This window comes from Acinonyx jubatus, chromosome B2, assembly GCF_027475565.1.
Source record: "Acinonyx jubatus isolate Ajub_Pintada_27869175 chromosome B2, VMU_Ajub_asm_v1.0, whole genome shotgun sequence".
In the NCBI taxonomy this organism is placed as follows: Eukaryota; Metazoa; Chordata; class Mammalia; order Carnivora; family Felidae; genus Acinonyx; species Acinonyx jubatus.
In genome coordinates, this window is record NC_069385.1 from 96,241,900 (window position 1) to 96,260,488 (window position 18,589).

General features: G+C 36.2%; 1 protein-coding gene across 2 annotated transcripts in view; it reads right to left on the reverse strand.

The window, feature by feature from the left end:
• BEND6 (BEN domain containing 6) overlaps positions 1-18,589 on the reverse strand; it is a 60,040-nt gene that overhangs the window by 23,435 nt on the left and 18,016 nt on the right. The window contains exons 2-4 of one of the 2 annotated variants that reach the window (XM_015070145.3): positions 12,039-12,258; positions 3,082-3,117; positions 1,079-1,256 (exon numbers count right to left, since the gene is read on the reverse strand). In XM_015070145.3, the coding sequence (XP_014925631.1) occupies positions 1,079-1,256; positions 3,082-3,117; positions 12,039-12,158 (334 nt within the window). In that variant the 5' untranslated portion in view covers positions 12,159-12,258. The remainder of the gene's footprint in view (positions 1-1,078; positions 1,257-3,081; positions 3,118-12,038; positions 12,259-18,589) is intronic. The other variant, XM_015070146.3, reaches the window with a different exon arrangement.

An 18,589-nucleotide genomic window follows, 5' to 3' on the forward strand; every position in this document is an offset into this window, starting at 1 on the left:
CTATATAAAATTATGAAGTCTTCAATTTAATAAATATACTTAGGAAAGCATGTGAGTCATTACTTTGTAAATCTAGCTCATCACCCTGTTCTATCTGTCTCTGATCATTTCTGCCTCCAAAAATATGTGGAACTATCCTCTTTGCATCCATGCTATCATCCTGGGCTAGGCTGCCATCTTGTTAGTCTGGATGAGTGCAGTACTGTTAGAGAGTGGTCCTTCTTCACTTTCTTCCTTGTGTTATTTGCACTCATTTTGTGCAGAAGCCAGAGGGATTTATTTTCAAAATGTTCTGTGTATTTACTGTTTTACAACAAGATGCTGCCCAGCATAGCATATGATTGCCAAATATTCAGCAGCACAAAATAGTGCCTAGTGCTGAACTGCAAATGGAAAACATAATTTTTGAAAAATAAATACTTAAATACAATATAAGACCATACAGAAGGCATTATACCAAGTGGTTTTTAATTTGCAAAGATGGATCTTTCTCATTTATCAGTCTTCAATGGAATGTGATTATTTCTCAATAATTTGTGATTATTTTCTCAAACCACTTTTCCCAATTATAAAACTACAATTTAATATATGGGATCTTTATTTATTTATTTATTTATTTATTTATTTATTTATATTTTAATATATGGGATCTTTAATTCCAGTAATTCTGTAATAGATCATAACAGGCCTCATTTTCTAGTGCTTTCCCTGGCAGAGGGGAATGAGATCAATACATCATAAACACCTTTGTGTATTTGTTCTGTCTTAGTAATCTTTTCTTTCTGGGGCCTACCACAGTAAGTAGCCTCTATTAAATGCTCAGTAAGTATCCACTGAATGTTATTAAGTGAATACAACATTTGGTATTTTGTAGGAATAATCTAAAATTGTCTAAGCTATAAATTAAAGGCTTCAATAGAGTGCTTAGAAAATCACAGATTTTTTTAAAATGTGATGTTTGATTTTTTTCTCTAAGGTAGTGATTTTCTTTTTCATTCTTGACAGGTGATTTGCAATAATTTTCAATTATCATATATTTTCCCTTTCATCTAAAAATGTCAGTTTTCTCAAAGTTTACCTTGAAGCATGACCAAAGACTGTCGAAGTCGGCTGTTTTCTTTCCGGGTGTTTGTTAGTTTTTGTTTCAGGCTTTTTATTTTCGTGCACAATTCCTCCTTTGACAATTCTGCTAAAGGCTCTTCTTCCTCACTGGAGCTCTCACCAGGCAGAAAGGCATTTCCTGAATATGGGTCTCTCTAAAATACAAGGCAGGCACAACAAAGAAAGCTTCAAAGTGACTTTAATGGTTTATCCCATGTTCTGTGTGCTGAAGGGACCTACAAAACCCTCATCTCCTGGGCATTTCCTGCTACAGATGTCTTACCTAGTGAACTAGCCTCAGCTTTGTCTTCCTCTCTCCAGGAGAGCTCAGAAAAAGGTAAGACATCAAAGTTTCATGCACACATCTCTCACATAGCAAAAATCAGGATTCTGTCTAACTTCAGTGAAGAATATAAAGTAGGAAAATAGTATAACAGAGAAGGATCAACCAGACTGCCACTCAAATATTTGTAACTCATCCCCACCCTCCATTTTTCCCGTAACTCTTCACTCATAGTCTCTCTGTTGAGACTGTTAGAAATTTTGGGGTTTATTGCATCACAGAAAAGAGAGAGAAGATTCACCTAGAACAAAACATTCATGCTTTCCTTTTAGTTTTAAAAATAATTTTTAAGATGAATAGCAAGACAATACTCTGAAACATACACATTTGAGTTGCAAAACACAGGCTGTGTTGAGACAGAAAAGGATTTCCTCAAATTACCAAATTTGCCTTGGTAATGAATTTATAAAGATCCAAACCTAAAAGGCTGGAGTATAAAGTTTTTAAAAATAAACTTTAGAATATAAGGGATAAAGGTATGACATAAAGTTTCTGTTGTACAGGAAAGGAAGAGACATTCTGTTGCCAGGAGGAGCCTAGGGAATAAGTAGCTGGAATGGCAGGAAATCAGATTCAAGTGTCTTTGCTCTTCCTGACCCCACTATTTGAGGGGAAGGGAGAAGGATCACGGGGTAAGGGTATATGTTAGAAACATCCAGATAAATGAGGGGCAATCTTAGAGCAACAGGATTGGCTCCTTCCCTCTCAGTGCATTAAAAACTCCCCAAAGAGGCATGATGTCCAGCATTAGCATCACGTCAACATGGTCTTTCTCAGGGTCATAAATCTGAAATGGCCAATATTAGTATCTAGACAGTTGGACCAGAGAGAGCAGCCAGACTCTCCAGAGTTCTTACAAAGCAGCTAAAGAATCCAAATGGTCCCTTTGTCCTTGTCAGGAAACAGGTAAGTGCTGAGGAAACTGGTGAAACATAAATAGTTCAGTGTGTAGACAGAGAGACCACACAATTCCAGAACCTTTTAGAAGGTGGCAGTGGGCCCCACTCCTGCTAGGGACCAAACAATGCCCACAGTAGGCAAAGAAAACTTTTGCAGACAACTGGACTGAAGGAAGAAAAGGCCAAGATTCAACAGCAGAGCACATGCAACACACATAGGAGACACTCCTTGAAGTGTGAGGCCCTGGGGAATAGGGAACACTGCAGTACAGAGCAATAGAGGACCTCTTCTTTGTAACGTTATTATTGTAAATGGCAAGAGAAGTAGCTGAGTTTTCTAACACAGAGAAACAGACACAGAGAGTTAAACAAAATGAGGAGATGCAAGAATATGTCCCAAATGAAAGAAAAGGAACAAATACTAGCAAGGGACCTAAGCAAAATGGATATAAGTAATATGTCTGATAGAGATTTTAAAGTAATGATAAGGGGTGCCTGGGTGGCTTAGTCAGTTGAGCATCTGACTTTTGATTTCAGCTTAGGTTATGAGTCCAGTATTGTAGGATGAAGCCCTGTGTCTGTGCTGAACATGGAGCCTGCTTGGGATTCTCTCTCTTACTCCTTCTGTCCCTCTCCCCTACGCATGCTCTCTCAATCTCTCTAAAAATAGATAGATAGATAGATAGATAGATAGATAGATAGATAAAATAATAAAGTAATGATCATAAAGATACTCACTGGACTTGAGAAAAGAGGGCAGGACATCAGTGAGACCTTTAACACAGAGATAAAAAAACAATCAGATCAAGACCAAAATAATTGAAATTTAAAATACATTTGATGGAATAAATAGCAGTCTAGATGAAGCGAGGAATGAATTAATGACCTGGAAGACAAAGTAATGGAGAGTAACCAAGCTGAGCAAAAACTAATTTTGCTAAGAAAAGCTCATTTTCTTTCCTTCCTTTTGCTCAAATTGAGAATAGTCTTTGGGAACTCAGTGACCCCCTTAATCATAATACCATTCATGTTATAGAGATCTCAGAGGAAGAAGAGAGAGAAAAGAAGGCAGAAAATTTACTTGAAGAAATAATAGCTGAAAACTTCCCTAATCTGGGGAAGGAAACTGATATCCAGATCCAGAAAGCACAGAGATTCCCCTAAGCCCCCAAATTCAACCCAAGAAGGTCCATACCAAGACACATAGTAATTAAAATGGCAAAAAGTAATGATAAAGAAAAAAATTTTAAAGCAGCAGGAGAAAGGAAGGCAGTTACATACAAGGGAAACTCCATAAGGCTATCAGTGGATTTTTCAGCAGAAACTTTGCAGGACAGCAGGAAGTGGAATGATACATTCAAACTCCTGAAAAGAAAAAGCTGTAGCTAAGAAAACTCTATCAGAGAGTATCATACAAAATCGAAGGAGAAATAAAAAGTTTCTCAGACAAAAAATAAAAGAGTTCATGACTACTAAACAAGACTTCAAGAAATATTCCTTTGAATATAAAGGAAAGACCATAAAGGAGAGTATGAAAAGTAAAATATACAAGAGCAGTAAAAGTAAGTATTTTTGTAAAAACCAGTCAAAGGTATTCATAAAATGAAAGGATGTAGAATATGACACTATATACCCAAAACGTTGGGGAGGAGTAAGAAATGGTTTCAAACTTAAGCAGTCATCAACCTAATATAGACTACTCTATGCAGAAGATGTTATATAAAAACTTAGTGGTAACCACAAATAAAAAACCAGGAGATATACAAGGAATAAAGAGAAAGGTATCCAAGTATATCACTAAAGAAAGCCAACAAACCATGAAAGAGAGCAAGAGAAGAAAGGATCAGAGAAAATCTATAGGAACAACTACAAAGAAGTAAAAAAATAAAAGTGACAATAAATACATATCAATTAATCATTACTTTGAATGTAAAGGGACTAAACACTCCAATCAAAAGACATAGGGTGACAGAATGGATAAAAAACAAGACCCATCTATTTTCTGCCTATAAAAGACTCATTTCAGGGCTGCCTGTGTAGCTCAGTTGGTTAAGCATCTGACTCTTGATATTGGCTGAGGTCATGATCTCGTGGTCATGGGACTGAGGCCCAGTGTTGGCTCCTCCATGCTGGGCTTGGAGCCTGTTTGGGATTCTCTCTTTCCTTCCCTCTCTGATCCTACTTTGCTCATCCTCTCTCTCTCTCAAAATAAATAAACATTTAAAAATACAAAAAATTAAAAAGTCTCTTCTTTAAAAAAAAAGACACCTGCGGATTGAAAGTGAGGGGATGGAGGGCACCTGGGTGGCTCCGTCAGTTAAGCATCTGACTCTGGCTCAGGTCATGATCTTATGGTTCGTGAGTTTGAGTCCCACATCAGGTAAGCTCAAGCTCCACTTTAGGTGAACATGAGCCCCGCTTCAGGTGAGACCCACTTCTCTCTCCCTCTCTCCCTCTCTCTCTGCCCCTCTGCACCTCTCTTATACAACAACAACAACAGCAGCAAAGAAAGTGAGGGGATGGAGAAACATTTATCATGCAAATGGATGTCAAAAGAAAGCCAGGGTAGCAATACTTATATAGGACAAAATAGACTTTAAAACAAAAACTGGAACAAGAGACAAAGAGGACACTATACAATAATAATGGGGACAATTCAACAAAAGGATACAATTGTAAATAATTATGCATTCAAGATCAGAACACCCAAATACATAAAACATTTAATAGAAAACATAAAGGAAATAATCAACAGTAATAGAATAATAGTAGGGGACTACTATGGAAACTAATGTAACACCTTACTTATATAATGATAGACAGATCATCCAAACAGAAAATCAATAAGGAAACAGTGGCTTTGAATGACACCCTGGACTAGATGGGTTTAACAGCCATATTCAGAACATTCTATTCTAAAATGGCAGTATTCACATTCTTTCCAAGTGCACATAGAATATTCTCCAGAATAGAGCACATATTAGGCCACAAAACAAGTCTCAATAAAATAAAAAGAAAATCAAAGTCTTACCATGCATCTTTTCTGACCACAATGCTCTGAAACTAGAAATCAACCAAAAGAAAAAATCTGGAAAGAGCACACATACATAGAGGTTAAATAACATGCTACTAAATAATGAATGGGTCGGCTAATAAATAAAAGAAGAAATAAAAAATTACATGAAAACAAGTGAAAATGAAAATGCAATGGTCCAAAATCTTTGGGATGTAGCAAAAGTGGTGTTAAGAGGGAAGTTTATAGCAATACAGGCCTACCTCAAGAAGCAAGAAAAATCTCAAATAAACAACCTAACCTTACATCTAAAGGAGCTAGAAAAGAAGAACAGACAAAACCCCAAATCCAGGAAAAGGAGGGATGTAATAAAGATTAGAGCAGACAACGTCACTCCTCATCAGGGAAATACAAATCAAAACCACACTGAGATATGACCTCACGCCAGTCAGAGTGGCTAAAATGAACAAATCAGGGGACTATAGATGCTGGAGAGGATGTGGAGAAACGGGAACCCTCTTGCACTGTTGGTGGGTGTGCAAACTGATGCAGCCGCCCTGGCAAACAGTGTGGAGGTTCCTCAAAAAATTAAAAATAGATCTACCCTATGACCCAGCAATAGCACTGCTAGGAATTTACCCAAGGGATACAGGAATGCTGATGCATAGGGGCACTTGTACCCCAATGTTTATAGCAGCACTTTCAACAATAGCCAAATTATGGAAAAAGCCTAAATGTCCATCAGCTGATGAATGGATAAGGAAATTGTGGTTTATATACACAATGGAATACTACTTGGCAATAAGAAAGAATGAAATATGGCCTTTATAGCAACATGGATGGAACTGGAGAGTGTGATGCTAAGTGAAATAAGTCATACAGAGAAAGACAGATACCATATGTTTTCACTCTTATATGGATCCTGAGAAACTTAACAGAAGACCATGGGGGAGGGGAAGAAAAAAAAAGTTAGAGAGGGAGAGAGCCAAACCATAAAAGAGTCTTAAAAACTGAGAATAAACTAAGGGTTGATGGGGGGTGGGAGGGAGGGAGGGGTGGATGATGGGCATTGAGGAGGGCACCTGTTGGGATGAGCACTGGGTGTTGTATGGAAACCAATTTGACAATAAATTTCATATTAAAAAAATTTAAAAAAGAAAGAAAAAAAGGACATCAATGAAAAAAAAAATTAGAGCAGAAATAAGTGGTATAGAAACTAAAAAAACTCCAGTAGAACAGATCAATGAAGCCAGGAGCTTGTTCTTTGAAAAGATCAACCAAATTGATAAACCCCTATCTGGACTCACTAAAAAAAAAAAAAAAAAAAAAAAAAGAGAACCCAAATAAACAAAATTACTAATGAGGGGGCACCTGGGTGGTTCGTTTGGTTAAGTGTTCATCTTTGGCTCAGTTCATGATCCTGCGATTCGTGAGTCTGAGCCCCACCTCAGGCTCTGTGCTAACAGCTCAGAGCCTGGAGCCTGCCGTAGATTCTGTGATCTTCCTCACCCTCTGCCCCTCCCCTGCTTGTGCTCTGTCTTTCTGTCTCAAAAATGAATAAACATTAAAAAAATAACTAATTAAAGAGGATAAATATCAACCATTACCACAGAAATAGAAACAAGTGTAATAGATTATGAAAACCTATATGCCAACAAATTGGACAACCTAGAAGAAATGGATAAATTACTAGACACATATAACCTACCAAAGCTAAAGAAAGAATTGGTCTGTTCAGGCAAATTACCAGGAATGAAATTGAATCAGTAATTAAAAACTCCCAAAAAACAAGAGTCCAGGAACAGATGGCTTCACAGGCAAATTCTACCAAACATTTAAAGAAGAGTTTATACCTATTTTTCTCAAACTATTCCAGAAGATGAAGAGGAAAGGAAACATGAAATTCATTCTACAAGGCCAGTATTATCCTGATTCCAAAACCATATAAACACACCACAGAAAAAGAGAACTACAGGCCAATATCTGTCATGAATCTTCAACAAAATATTAGCAAGCTGAATCCAGTGATACATTAAAAAAGTCATTCACCACAATCAAGTGGGTTTATTCCCAGGATGTAGGAGTGGTTCAATACTTGTGAAACAATCAACATGATACATCACATCAATAAGAGAAAGGATAATAGGATCATTTCAATAGATGCAGAAAAAGCATTTGACAAAGTACAGCATCCATTCATGATAAAAACCCTCTGCAAAATAGATCTAGAGGGTAACCCCAACATAATAAAGGGCTTATATGAAAAACACACATCCAACATCATATTCAATGGTGAAAAACTGAGAGCTTTTCTCCTAAGGTCAGGAAAAAGACAAGGATATCTGCTCTCACCACTTTTATTCAACATAGTACTGGAAGTCCTAGCCACAGCAATTGGACAACATAAAAAATTAAAAGGCAACCACATTGGTAAGGAAGAAGTAAAGCTCTCACTATTTGCAGATGACATGATACTATTTATAGAACACTTTCAAGACTACCAAAAAACTACTACAACTGATAAATGAATTCATGAAGTTGCAGGATACAATATCAATGGAGAGAAATCTGTTGCATTCCTGTACACTAATAATGAAGCAGCAAAAAGTGAAATTAAGAAAATAATCCTAGAGGTGGCTGGGTGGCTCAGTCAGTTAAGCATCTGACTCTTAATTTCTGCGCAGGTCATGATCTCAAGGTTTTGTGGGTTCAAGCCCCGTGTCGGACTCTGTGCTGACACAGTGGAGTTTTCTTGGGATTCTCCCCTTCTCTCTGCCCCTCCTCCCACTTACATTCTTTCTGTCTCTTTCAAAATAAATAAATAAATATTTATTATTGAGAGACAGAGAAAGACAGGGCATGAAAATGGGATGGGCAGAGAGAGGGGGAGACACAGAATCTGAAGCAGGGTCCAAGCTCTGAGCTGTCAGCACAGAGCCTGAAGCGGGGCTCAAACTCACAAACCACAAGATCATGACTTGAGCCGAAGTTGGACCTTAACCCACTGAGCCACCCACGCACCCCTCAAAATAAATCAACTTAAAAAAAAAAGAGAGGCACCTGGGTGACTCAGTCGGTTGAGCTTCCGACTTCAGCTCAGGTCATGATCTCACGGTTCGTGGTTCAAGCCCCACACGGGGCTTTGTGCTGACAGCTTGGAGCCTGCTTCAGATTCTGTGTCTCCCTCTCTCTCTGACCTTCCTCCACTCATACTTTGTCTTTTGCTCTTTCAAAAATAAACATTAAAAAAAAGAGAAAACAATCCCATGTATAATTGTGCCAAAAACAATAAAATATCTAGGTATAAACTTAACCAAAGAAGTAAAAGACCTGTACTCTGAAAACTATAGAACACTGATGAAAGACATTCAAGATGATGCAGACAAATGGAAAGACATTCCATGCTCATGGGTTGGAGAAACAAAATATTGTTAAAATGTCCCTACTACCCAAAGTAATCTACAGATTTAATGCAATCCCTATCAAAATGCCAAAAGCATTTTTTACAGAACTAGAACAATCCTAAAATCTGTATGGAACCACAAAAGACCTTGGATGGCCAAAGCAATTTTTTTTAATGTTTATGTACTTTTGAGTGAGTGCAAACAGGGGAGGGGCAGAGAGAGGGGGACAGAGGATCCTAAGTGAGCTCTGCACTGACAACAGTGTGCCCCATGTGGGGCTCTAACTCATGAACTGCGGGATCATGACCTGAGCTGAAGGCAGACGCTCAACCAACTGAGATACCCAAATGCCCCAAAAGTAATCATGAAAAATAAAAATAAAACTGGAATTATCGCAATTCCAGACTTCAAGTTATTATTACAATGTTTTAGTAATTAAAACAGTATGGTACTGACATTTAAAACTATACACATGTATCAATGGAATAGAAGAGTAAACCCAGAAATAACCCCTCAGTTATATGGTCAATTAATCTTTGACAAAGGAAGAAAGAATATACGATGGAAAAAAGACCATCTCTTCAACAAATGGTGTTGAAGAAGCCACATGCAAAACAATGAGACTAGGCCACTCATTTTCACCATATACAAAAATAAACTCAAAATTAGATTAAAGACTTAAATGTGAGACCTAAAGCCATAAAAATCCTGGAAGACAGTACAGCCTGTAATTTCTCGGACATTGGCCATAGTAACATTTTTTCCTGTGACAAGGGAAATAAAATCAAAAACAAACTGTTAGGGCTACAAAATAAAAAAGTTTCTGCACAGCGAAAGAAACAGTCAACAAAATGAAAAGGCAGCCTACTAAATGGTAGAAGGCATGTGCAAATGACATATTCAATAATGAGTTAGTATCCAAAATATATAAAGAACTTATAGTATAGGAGTGCCTGGCTCAGTTGGTTGAGCACCTGACTCTTGATTTTGGCTCAGGTCATGATTCCAGGGTCATGGGATTGAACCTTGCGTCGGGCTCCACATTGAACATGTAACCTGCCTAAAATTTGATATCTCTCTCTCTCTTCCCCCCTCTGCCCTCTTCCCCACTTGATTTCTCTCTAAAAAAATAATAATAAAAGAAAAAATAATTTATACAACTCAACACCCCCAAAAGAAATAATCCAATTAAAAATGGGCAGAAGACATAAACAGATATTTCTCCAAAGAAGACATACAGATGGCCAATAAACACATGAAAAGGCGATCAACATCACTCATCATCAGGGAAATGCAAATCAAAACTACAATGAGATATTACCTCACACCTGCCAGAATGGCTAAAATTAAAAACACTAGAAGCAACAAGTATTGATGAGGATGTGGAGAAAAAGGAACACTTGTGTACCATTGGTGGGAATGCAAACTGGTACAGCCACTGTGGAATCAGTATGGAGTTTCCTGAAAAAATTAAAAACAGAGCTACCCTATAATCCAGTAATCATACTATCGGGTTTTTACCCAAAGCATACAAAAACACTAATCAAAGGGATACATGCATCCCTGTTTACTGTAGGATTATTTACAATAAGCAAATTATGGAAGCCGCTTAAGTGTCCACTGATAGATGAATAAATAAGTAAGATGTGGTATATATACACAACGGAATACTATTCAGGCATAAAAAAGAATGAAATCTTGCCATTTACAATGACATGGATGGAGTTAGTATAATATAAGTCAGTCAGAGAATGACAAATACAATATGATTTCACTCATTTGTGGGATTTAAGAGACAAAACAAATGAGCAAAGGGAAGAAAAAGTGAGAGATAGAAACCAAGAAACAGACTCTTAACTATAGAGAACAAACTGTTGGTTACCAGAGAGGAGGTGAGTGGGGGGATCGGTGAAATCGGTGAAGGAGATTAAAAAGTACACTTATCAAGATGAAAAAAAGAATAAACAAGAGTATGGCAGTGGGTGCCAGGATGGCAAACTTTACCTGCTGTGCCAACAGAACCCTCAAAGGACCTGGAAGTGACTGAAACTAAAATACTAATAGTTCAAAGCGACTTTTAAAAACTAGAAAACTCTAAATGTAATTCACTGTGAATAAGCAAGTTGAAGCTTTTTTCTTTCTTGTTAAGCAGGGATGGAGAAATGAAAGCCCAGTAGGATCAGTTATAGAAAATACAATTACATTTTTGCATGATTTATAATGTATACATTCAACCTCATTCCTTATTTTATAAATATACAAGTATATGTATATGTGCATGTATTTCATTATTATATATATGCATCTATGTGACATATATAATATATATAAGGCTAATGAAAATTACTATTATCATATGTAGGCAAGTAGCTAATGTACTCACATTAGCTATATAAATCCTAAAGGAAAAAAAATGATGGATTTAGCTAAATAAAAATGAAAGATTTTTTTTTGAAAACTGAAGGATGCCATAAATCTATGGAGAGAAATTTGAAAAAATTAGAATCTGTGGTCTAGTTCTTACCATTTTTTGCAAATTCCTAAAAGAAATAAATGAAATGAGGCAAAAGCAAATCTATTTGTAAACATCAATGGAAAATATAAAATTAATAGACAAATATCAGATTGGGAGAAGATATTTGCAAAAACAAAAACCATAAGAGACAATTTCTTCAGTAGAAATGGTATTTGTGCAAATCGATAAGAATAGAACAGGAAACCCTCTAGAATAGACTAAAAAAACCAACAGAAAAGATAAGAGTCCAATAGAAAAGTGGACAGTGACAGAGACTACTACTTCTCTCCAGGTATGTGTTCTCCCATTTTTCTTAGAGTGATAGGTTTTTACTTGGGCAGGTAGCTGTCAGTTAAAGACCAAACCAGTGATGAACGTGAGCCACAAATTGTAGTTACAAAAGAGAAGAAACTGAATCCTAAAGAGATATCTCAATTTCTTCAGTACTTTTTGAGAGGAAAAATAGTTTCTGACAGTTTGCTGCTCTTTCATTTCCCAGAATATGAGGGAAAGTTTGAACAATGGCATAATTGGTCATACTTATATGGAAGGAGGTAAAATGACTTTTGAGTAAGTTTTTCACTCAACTTGTTCAACATCACAAAGAGAATAGGGCATTTTATTCCCTTAGTTGAATAAAGAATTAAAGGGAAGCATAAGTTAATAGAAGATGGGAAAGTACTAACTCATACATTATGAAAAGAATTATGGAATTGTGCTGGAGCTAGATACAAAAATGGCATTGAGGTAACAGAACACCAACCTGTCCTTTATCCATGTCACTATTTGCATTCTCTGAGTCCATTGTCTCTGTCCTTTTCCTTTTTCCTTTTCTAAGAGCTTGGGTATTCGTAATGTCATCTGTTTGCAAGATCTTCTGCATTTTCTCAAGTAGTTATCAAATATTTTCTGAAATTGTAGGAAGAGGGAGTGCCCATGTAGATGATGCTATTCTGGACGTAGCCCCAACATCAATGTTTTTCCTTAAAAACAAAAACAAAAAGGGATACATAATATATTTAGCAACTATATGTTTCATAATGGCACTAGCCACTCAAGTAGTACTTTTACTAAATGCTTCTTATCTTTCTCCCACTGACCAATTTATTACACATTTTCATTTGATTCAAAAGTCTTTCAATTTCATCATCACGAGGCTGTCATGTTTCCGTGATGTGACTGATATGCAGTGAGTTGTCACTTAGAAAATGAAATAGTTCAAGAAAAATTTCCATTTTTCCAAGTTTTTTCTTGTCAGTCAGTTATGAGGAGTCTAAAAACCAACGTAGAAACATTATAAATTTATGCAAACAGTATTTCACAGGACGAAGTTGTAAAAGGCATTAATAATAGCAGATTTCATCAAGATCAAAATATTCCAAAGGAAATCAATAAGAATTGCTTAAAGGTTTTTTCTTTTCCTGAAAACCTAGAGTTTTGAGGTGGAAGATTTTCCTTGGTGTAACTTTAAGAATTGTACCATAAAGAATGGAAGAAAAATATATCTCAAAGGCAAAAATACATTTCAAAAAAAAATTTGAGGGATAATCATTTTTTAAAACCTGATAAAGCAGATGATAATTCTTAGGTAGAACAGGGTTGAAATGTTCAAATTTAATTTTTGCTATACACAGATGATATGGTACATTTGGTCTTAGCATCCTTATTACTTGCATATATTGGTTTATTTCTATGAAAAGATATTTAATTATAAATAATAAAACTTTAACTACAGAAGGAAGTGAGCTCAAAGGGACTTCAAGAAATATGTACACTGTTGAGCAGAAGGTAATATATGCTCCTTACCAAATCACACTAAATAATCCTTTTATAATAAATATGGTACTTGTACCTACTTTAAGAGAAATTCATCATTCTCTACTCCAAGTGTGAAATAATATGTGGGATGGTCTTGCCAAAATTGCTTATTGTGACTCTTTGAAAACTTACTTTGTGTTTTCAAATATATGAAGAATACTTAAACTCACACATGGGACTGGGCTATCATATCTGAGCCACAAATATCAGAGATCTTATCTAGCATCAAGCTTTATTAACAATTTCAATTATACAAGCAATCAAGAGGCACAGGTCAAGTAGGGTACACTCTAGGGCATTTTGTTGGCTTTGTAGGTCCTCTCTTTTCAGATCACATAGGTACTGAATAAGTGAGGCCTCTACATGAGGTTTGAGGGTCATCTCACACAGTGAGGAGTGTTTAGGTTGTGACACATCACCATTTTATAACCTCAGAGTTCTATACCTCGCGTGACCTTTTCCAGGAAGTTATAAAGCCATAGATTCTAGGTATGTTTGCCATAAGCATCCTAAATCAAGGATATACAATTAAGAGCATTCCATAGATAAAAATTCCACTGCTAGCAAATATCATTAAACCATTTACCAGGAGCAAGTTTGACAAATATTTTCTGTTAAAGGGGTCACATAGTTTAGGTTTTGCAGGTCAAGAGGCAAAATCGAGGATATTATGTAGTTCTTATATAGCAAAAGAAAAATAAATTTTCACAAAATTTTTATTCACAAAATTGAAAATATACTAATGATAATTGAATACAACTTTTTGTATGACAATTCTAATGAGAATAGAATTTTTAAAACTAAGATCTTGTTTAATTGGGGTTCAAAGTTTTCCTTACCATCAAAATCATTTGCAGGTGTTCATTGTTAATGCTGACCTGCAATGAGATTTTATAAATTCCAGATCTGAAAATGTCTTTTACACCAATAGTTGCTGTCATATGCTGATATTAATCCATGAGTTTGTAATTTTCTTAATTGAGGTAAAATTCACTATTTTAATCATTTCAATTGTATGTTTTTTAGTATATTCACAATATTGCACAATTATGCTAGGAAAGATAGGATTCAGTAGGCAGAGAGGGAAAGGTTACAACCTGAGGTCCCTGAGTGGGGAAAAACACATTTTAAAACATTTCTTCTGGGAATGTCTGACCTCAAGCAAATTCCCTCAGCTGTAAGTTTCCTCTTAAGAATGTAACAGATACCACCGACTCCCCCTTCAGGTTCCCCTAAGGAATTTGACAATGACAATACCTAACTAAAGGGCTCCTGGGTGGCTCAGTCAGTTAAGCATCCAACTCTTGATTTCCGCTCAGGTCATGATCTCACAGTTCAATGGGTTTGAGCCCTGTATTAGGCTCTCTTCTGACAGTATGGAGCCTCCTTGGCATTCTCTCTCCATCTCTCTGCTTGGGATGCTCTCTCTCTTCTCTTTCTGCCCCTCACCTGCTCCCTTGTGCACTCCTTCTCTCTCTCAAAAATAAATAAACAAAATACCTAATACAAAATGCCTAACTAAAATAAATAAACCATAAAACTTATGTTATATGAAGGATGGTATAACCATAATCTGACTCCTCACACAATGAAGTCGAGCCAATCAGGAATGAACAACCCACCACCTAGTTATCATGCCATTAAGGGTAGAACCTGAAAAGGAACAAGGGAGAAAGGAAAAGGGAGGTGACCAAAACCTTATAAAACAAGGGACCTATAGTAGGCAAGGGACTATAGTGGGAGGGTATTCACTTTCAAATGTCCCCTCTCTGCAAAGAGAGCTTTCATAATATTCTTATTTATACTTATATAGGTAAGATATTCTTAGTTAGGATGTTCTTAATCTTATACTCTAATAAACTTTTGCCTGCTGTTCATTTTATTTTGTGTCTACTTCTTCATTCTTCGAAGCAGCAAGAAAACAAATCCCGGGTATTGAGTTAAAAAAAATCATGTAACACAATCATCCCCAAGATAGTTCATACCTCCCAATATAAGCAAATAATTTTAATTGAGGATATTCATCTCCTAGTAGACTTTTTAAAAAAAAATTTTTTTTAATGTTTATTTATTTCTGAGACAGAGAGAGACAGAGCATGAGTGGAGGAGGGGCAGAGAGAGAGGGAGACACGGAATCTGAAGCAGGCTCCAGGCTCCCAGCTGTCCGCACAGTGCCCGATGCGGGGCTTGAACTCATGAACTGTGAGATCATGACCTGAGCCGAAGTTGGTCACTCAACCGACTGAGCCACCCAGGTGCCCCTCCTAGTAGACTTTTATAGAATTCTACTAAATTCTTTTGATATTTGCCTTTAGTGTGTGACTCCATTGCAACAATTAATTACTTCCAATTAAAGGTTAGGTGGAAGCTCCTCGTTGCACAGTTAAATGTATTTTGAAATAGGTTTTTGCATTTCTTTGCATTTTCTTTGCATTCATTGAAGTCTGAGACACAATACTGGAACTGTAATTTGAACTGGAAAATTACATCTTGTGTAAATCTGAATGGGGATGAAGATCTCAATACTTGTTTTAACTTATGGCAGCAGGGGAAGTATATAAAGTAGCTGGAGACATTACGTATGAGTGACATATTTGTTGTTATTGAAATGAATTTACCTGAGTGTAAGTTTTGCATGTAAGTACATGTTTTGTCTTACAATTTTGTTTTGTAGTTTATTAACAAATTCATTAAGAAACATTAAGTCTGCAGCAAAAGCTAATTTCCATTAGCCATTCAGGATTCCAAAAGCCATTCAGCCTTCCATAGGAGTGGTTGAGGGCAGTTCTCATTCACAAAAAATTTCAGTCTTGGCCCTGAATTCAAACATTTGCAGTGAAACTTCACCATTGCTAAGGTTACTGAAATGCTGTACAGCAGGGCAAGTTAGAATATTCAACTTCTACTTCTGAAAAAACTCATGGAACTGATGATGGCCAAGTCCACAAGAATGAAATTCACCATTGACAGTATTGGTTCAATAATGATAATGATATTTTCAGAAATTGCAAAATGATCTTAAAATTAAAAGAAAATGCAAGAGATTGGGAATGGCAAAACAATCTTGAAAAAGAAGAAACTTGGAATATCCTCACTTTCCAATCATAAATCTTACTACAAAGCTACAGTAATCAAGACAGTGTGGTACTGGGGCACTTGAGTGGCTCAGTCGGTTGAGCATCCATCTGACTCTTGGTTTCAGCTCAGGTCATAATCTCACAGTTTCATGGTTTGAGCATTGGGTCAGGCTCCACGCTGACAGTGTGGAGCCTGCTTGGGATTCTCTGTCTCCCTCTCTCTCTGCCCCTCCCCTATTCATGCCGTCTCTTTCTTAAAGTAAATAAATCAACTTAAAAAAAAAGTGTGGTACTGGCATAAGGATGGACATATAAATCATTAGAGTAGAATTGAGAATCCTGAAATAAACCTTTTACATCTATGGTCAATTGATTTTTGACAAGGAGGCAAAGACAATTAAATGTGGAAAGAAGAGTCTTTGCAACAAAAGGTACTGGAACAACTAAAAATTCATATGCAAAAGAGCGCATCTTACCTCACACAATACACACAAATTAATTCGAAATTTACATTTAGATCATAGACCTAAAAGTAAGAACTAAAACTATAAACTCTTAGTAGCAAACACAGGAGTAAATTTTGTGATCTTGGGTTAACCAATGATTTTATAAATATGACAACAAAACCATTATCTTCACCATCTTGATGAGACCATCAAGAAAGTAAAAAAGGCAACCCATGCAATGGAAGAAAATATTTGAAAATAGATCTCATAAGGGGCTTGTATACAGGATACATAAATAACTCTTACAATGCATTTATAAAGAGACAACTCAGTTTTTTAAACGGGCAAAGGATTTAAACAGGCATCACTTCAAGGAATATATACAAATAGCCAATAATCACACAAAAAAGATGCCTAATGTCATTAATCATTACAGAAATGCTCATAAAAACTATGATGAGATGTCCCTTCATACCCACTAAGATGGCTATAATAAAGACAGCAAATAATAAGTGTTGGAAATTGGAACCCTTATACACTGCTCGTGGGATTGCAAAATGGTGCAGGCATTTTTGAAAAGTCTGGCAATTCCCCCCAAATTTAAACATTGAGTCATCCTGTAACACAGCAATTCTACTCCTAAGTATATACCCAAGAGAAATAAAAAACATATATCCACACAAAAACTTGTATCCAAAAGTGCATAGCTATATTATTCATAATAGCTAAAAAGTTAAAAACAAAAAACAAATGTCTATCAACTTATGAAGAAATAGATAAAATGTAGCATATCCCTATAGTGAAATATTATTAGGCAATAAGAAATAAAGTTCTGATGCTACAACATGTATGACCCTTGGAAACATGCAAAGTAGAAGACACCAGTCACAAAAGATCACACATTATGTGATTCCATTTATATGAAATCTCAAGAATAGTCAAATTTATAGGGACAGAAAATAGGTTAATGGGTTCTTAGGGATAAGAGATTGTGGCAAGGAAGGAGATATGATTGCTAATGCATGTAAGAATACCCTTTCATGTAGAGAGAACAAAAATGTTTCTTAAAAATTGGATTGTGGTGATGGTTGTGCAGCTCTGTGAATATACAAATAATATTGAATTGTAAACTTCAATTGGGTAAATTGTAAGGTATGTAAATAATATTTTAATAAAGCTATCTTAAAAAGCATGGAATACGTTCAAAATATTTTCTGTGAAGTACCTGCTGATAAATTATAAAATGAATGACAGTAGCTTTAAACACCTTATATTTTCACAAGTTTTGTAAATTTTTCCAGTGAAACCTTTTTCTGCTGCACACACATTTCTACCACCATCAATTGTAACACATCTTAGTAGATTCCACTTCAGGTTGTACTGAATCATTGTTTTCCCAGCCTCTTTGAAAATATTCTCTCCTGTGGTTGTTTCACAAAGACTATTTATAGAGGCTAATTTGTCAGTCACTCTAAATTCAGCAATTCCTCCCAAATAAACAAGAACAACTGAGCAATATCAGTAGCCTCTGTTGAAATAGTCAAGTGCCAAGAAAAACTCAGTCATTTGCCTTTTTATTTTTTTTTTAATTAAAACAATTCTTTTTTTTTGTGTGTGTGTGTGTGAGAGAGAGAGAGAGAGAGAGAGAGAGAGAGAGAGAGCATGAGTGGGGGAGGGGCAGAGAGAGAGGGAGACACAGAATCCGAACCAGGCTCCAAGCTGTCAACACAGAGCCTGACGCTGGGCTTGAACTCACGGACCGCCAGATCATGACCTGAGCCAAAGTTGGACACCCAACCAACTGAGCCACCCAGGAGCCCCTTATTTGCCTTGATTTTAAATTGATTATTATGTTGTCCCCAATGTTCTCAGTTTTTTGAACAACTGTTTTTTGCTGAAAGTCTAATGGTCTTAAGTAAGTTTATTTTCTGGGCACATGTCTTCAGCTACTGGCATGATCTGTAAATGGTTTT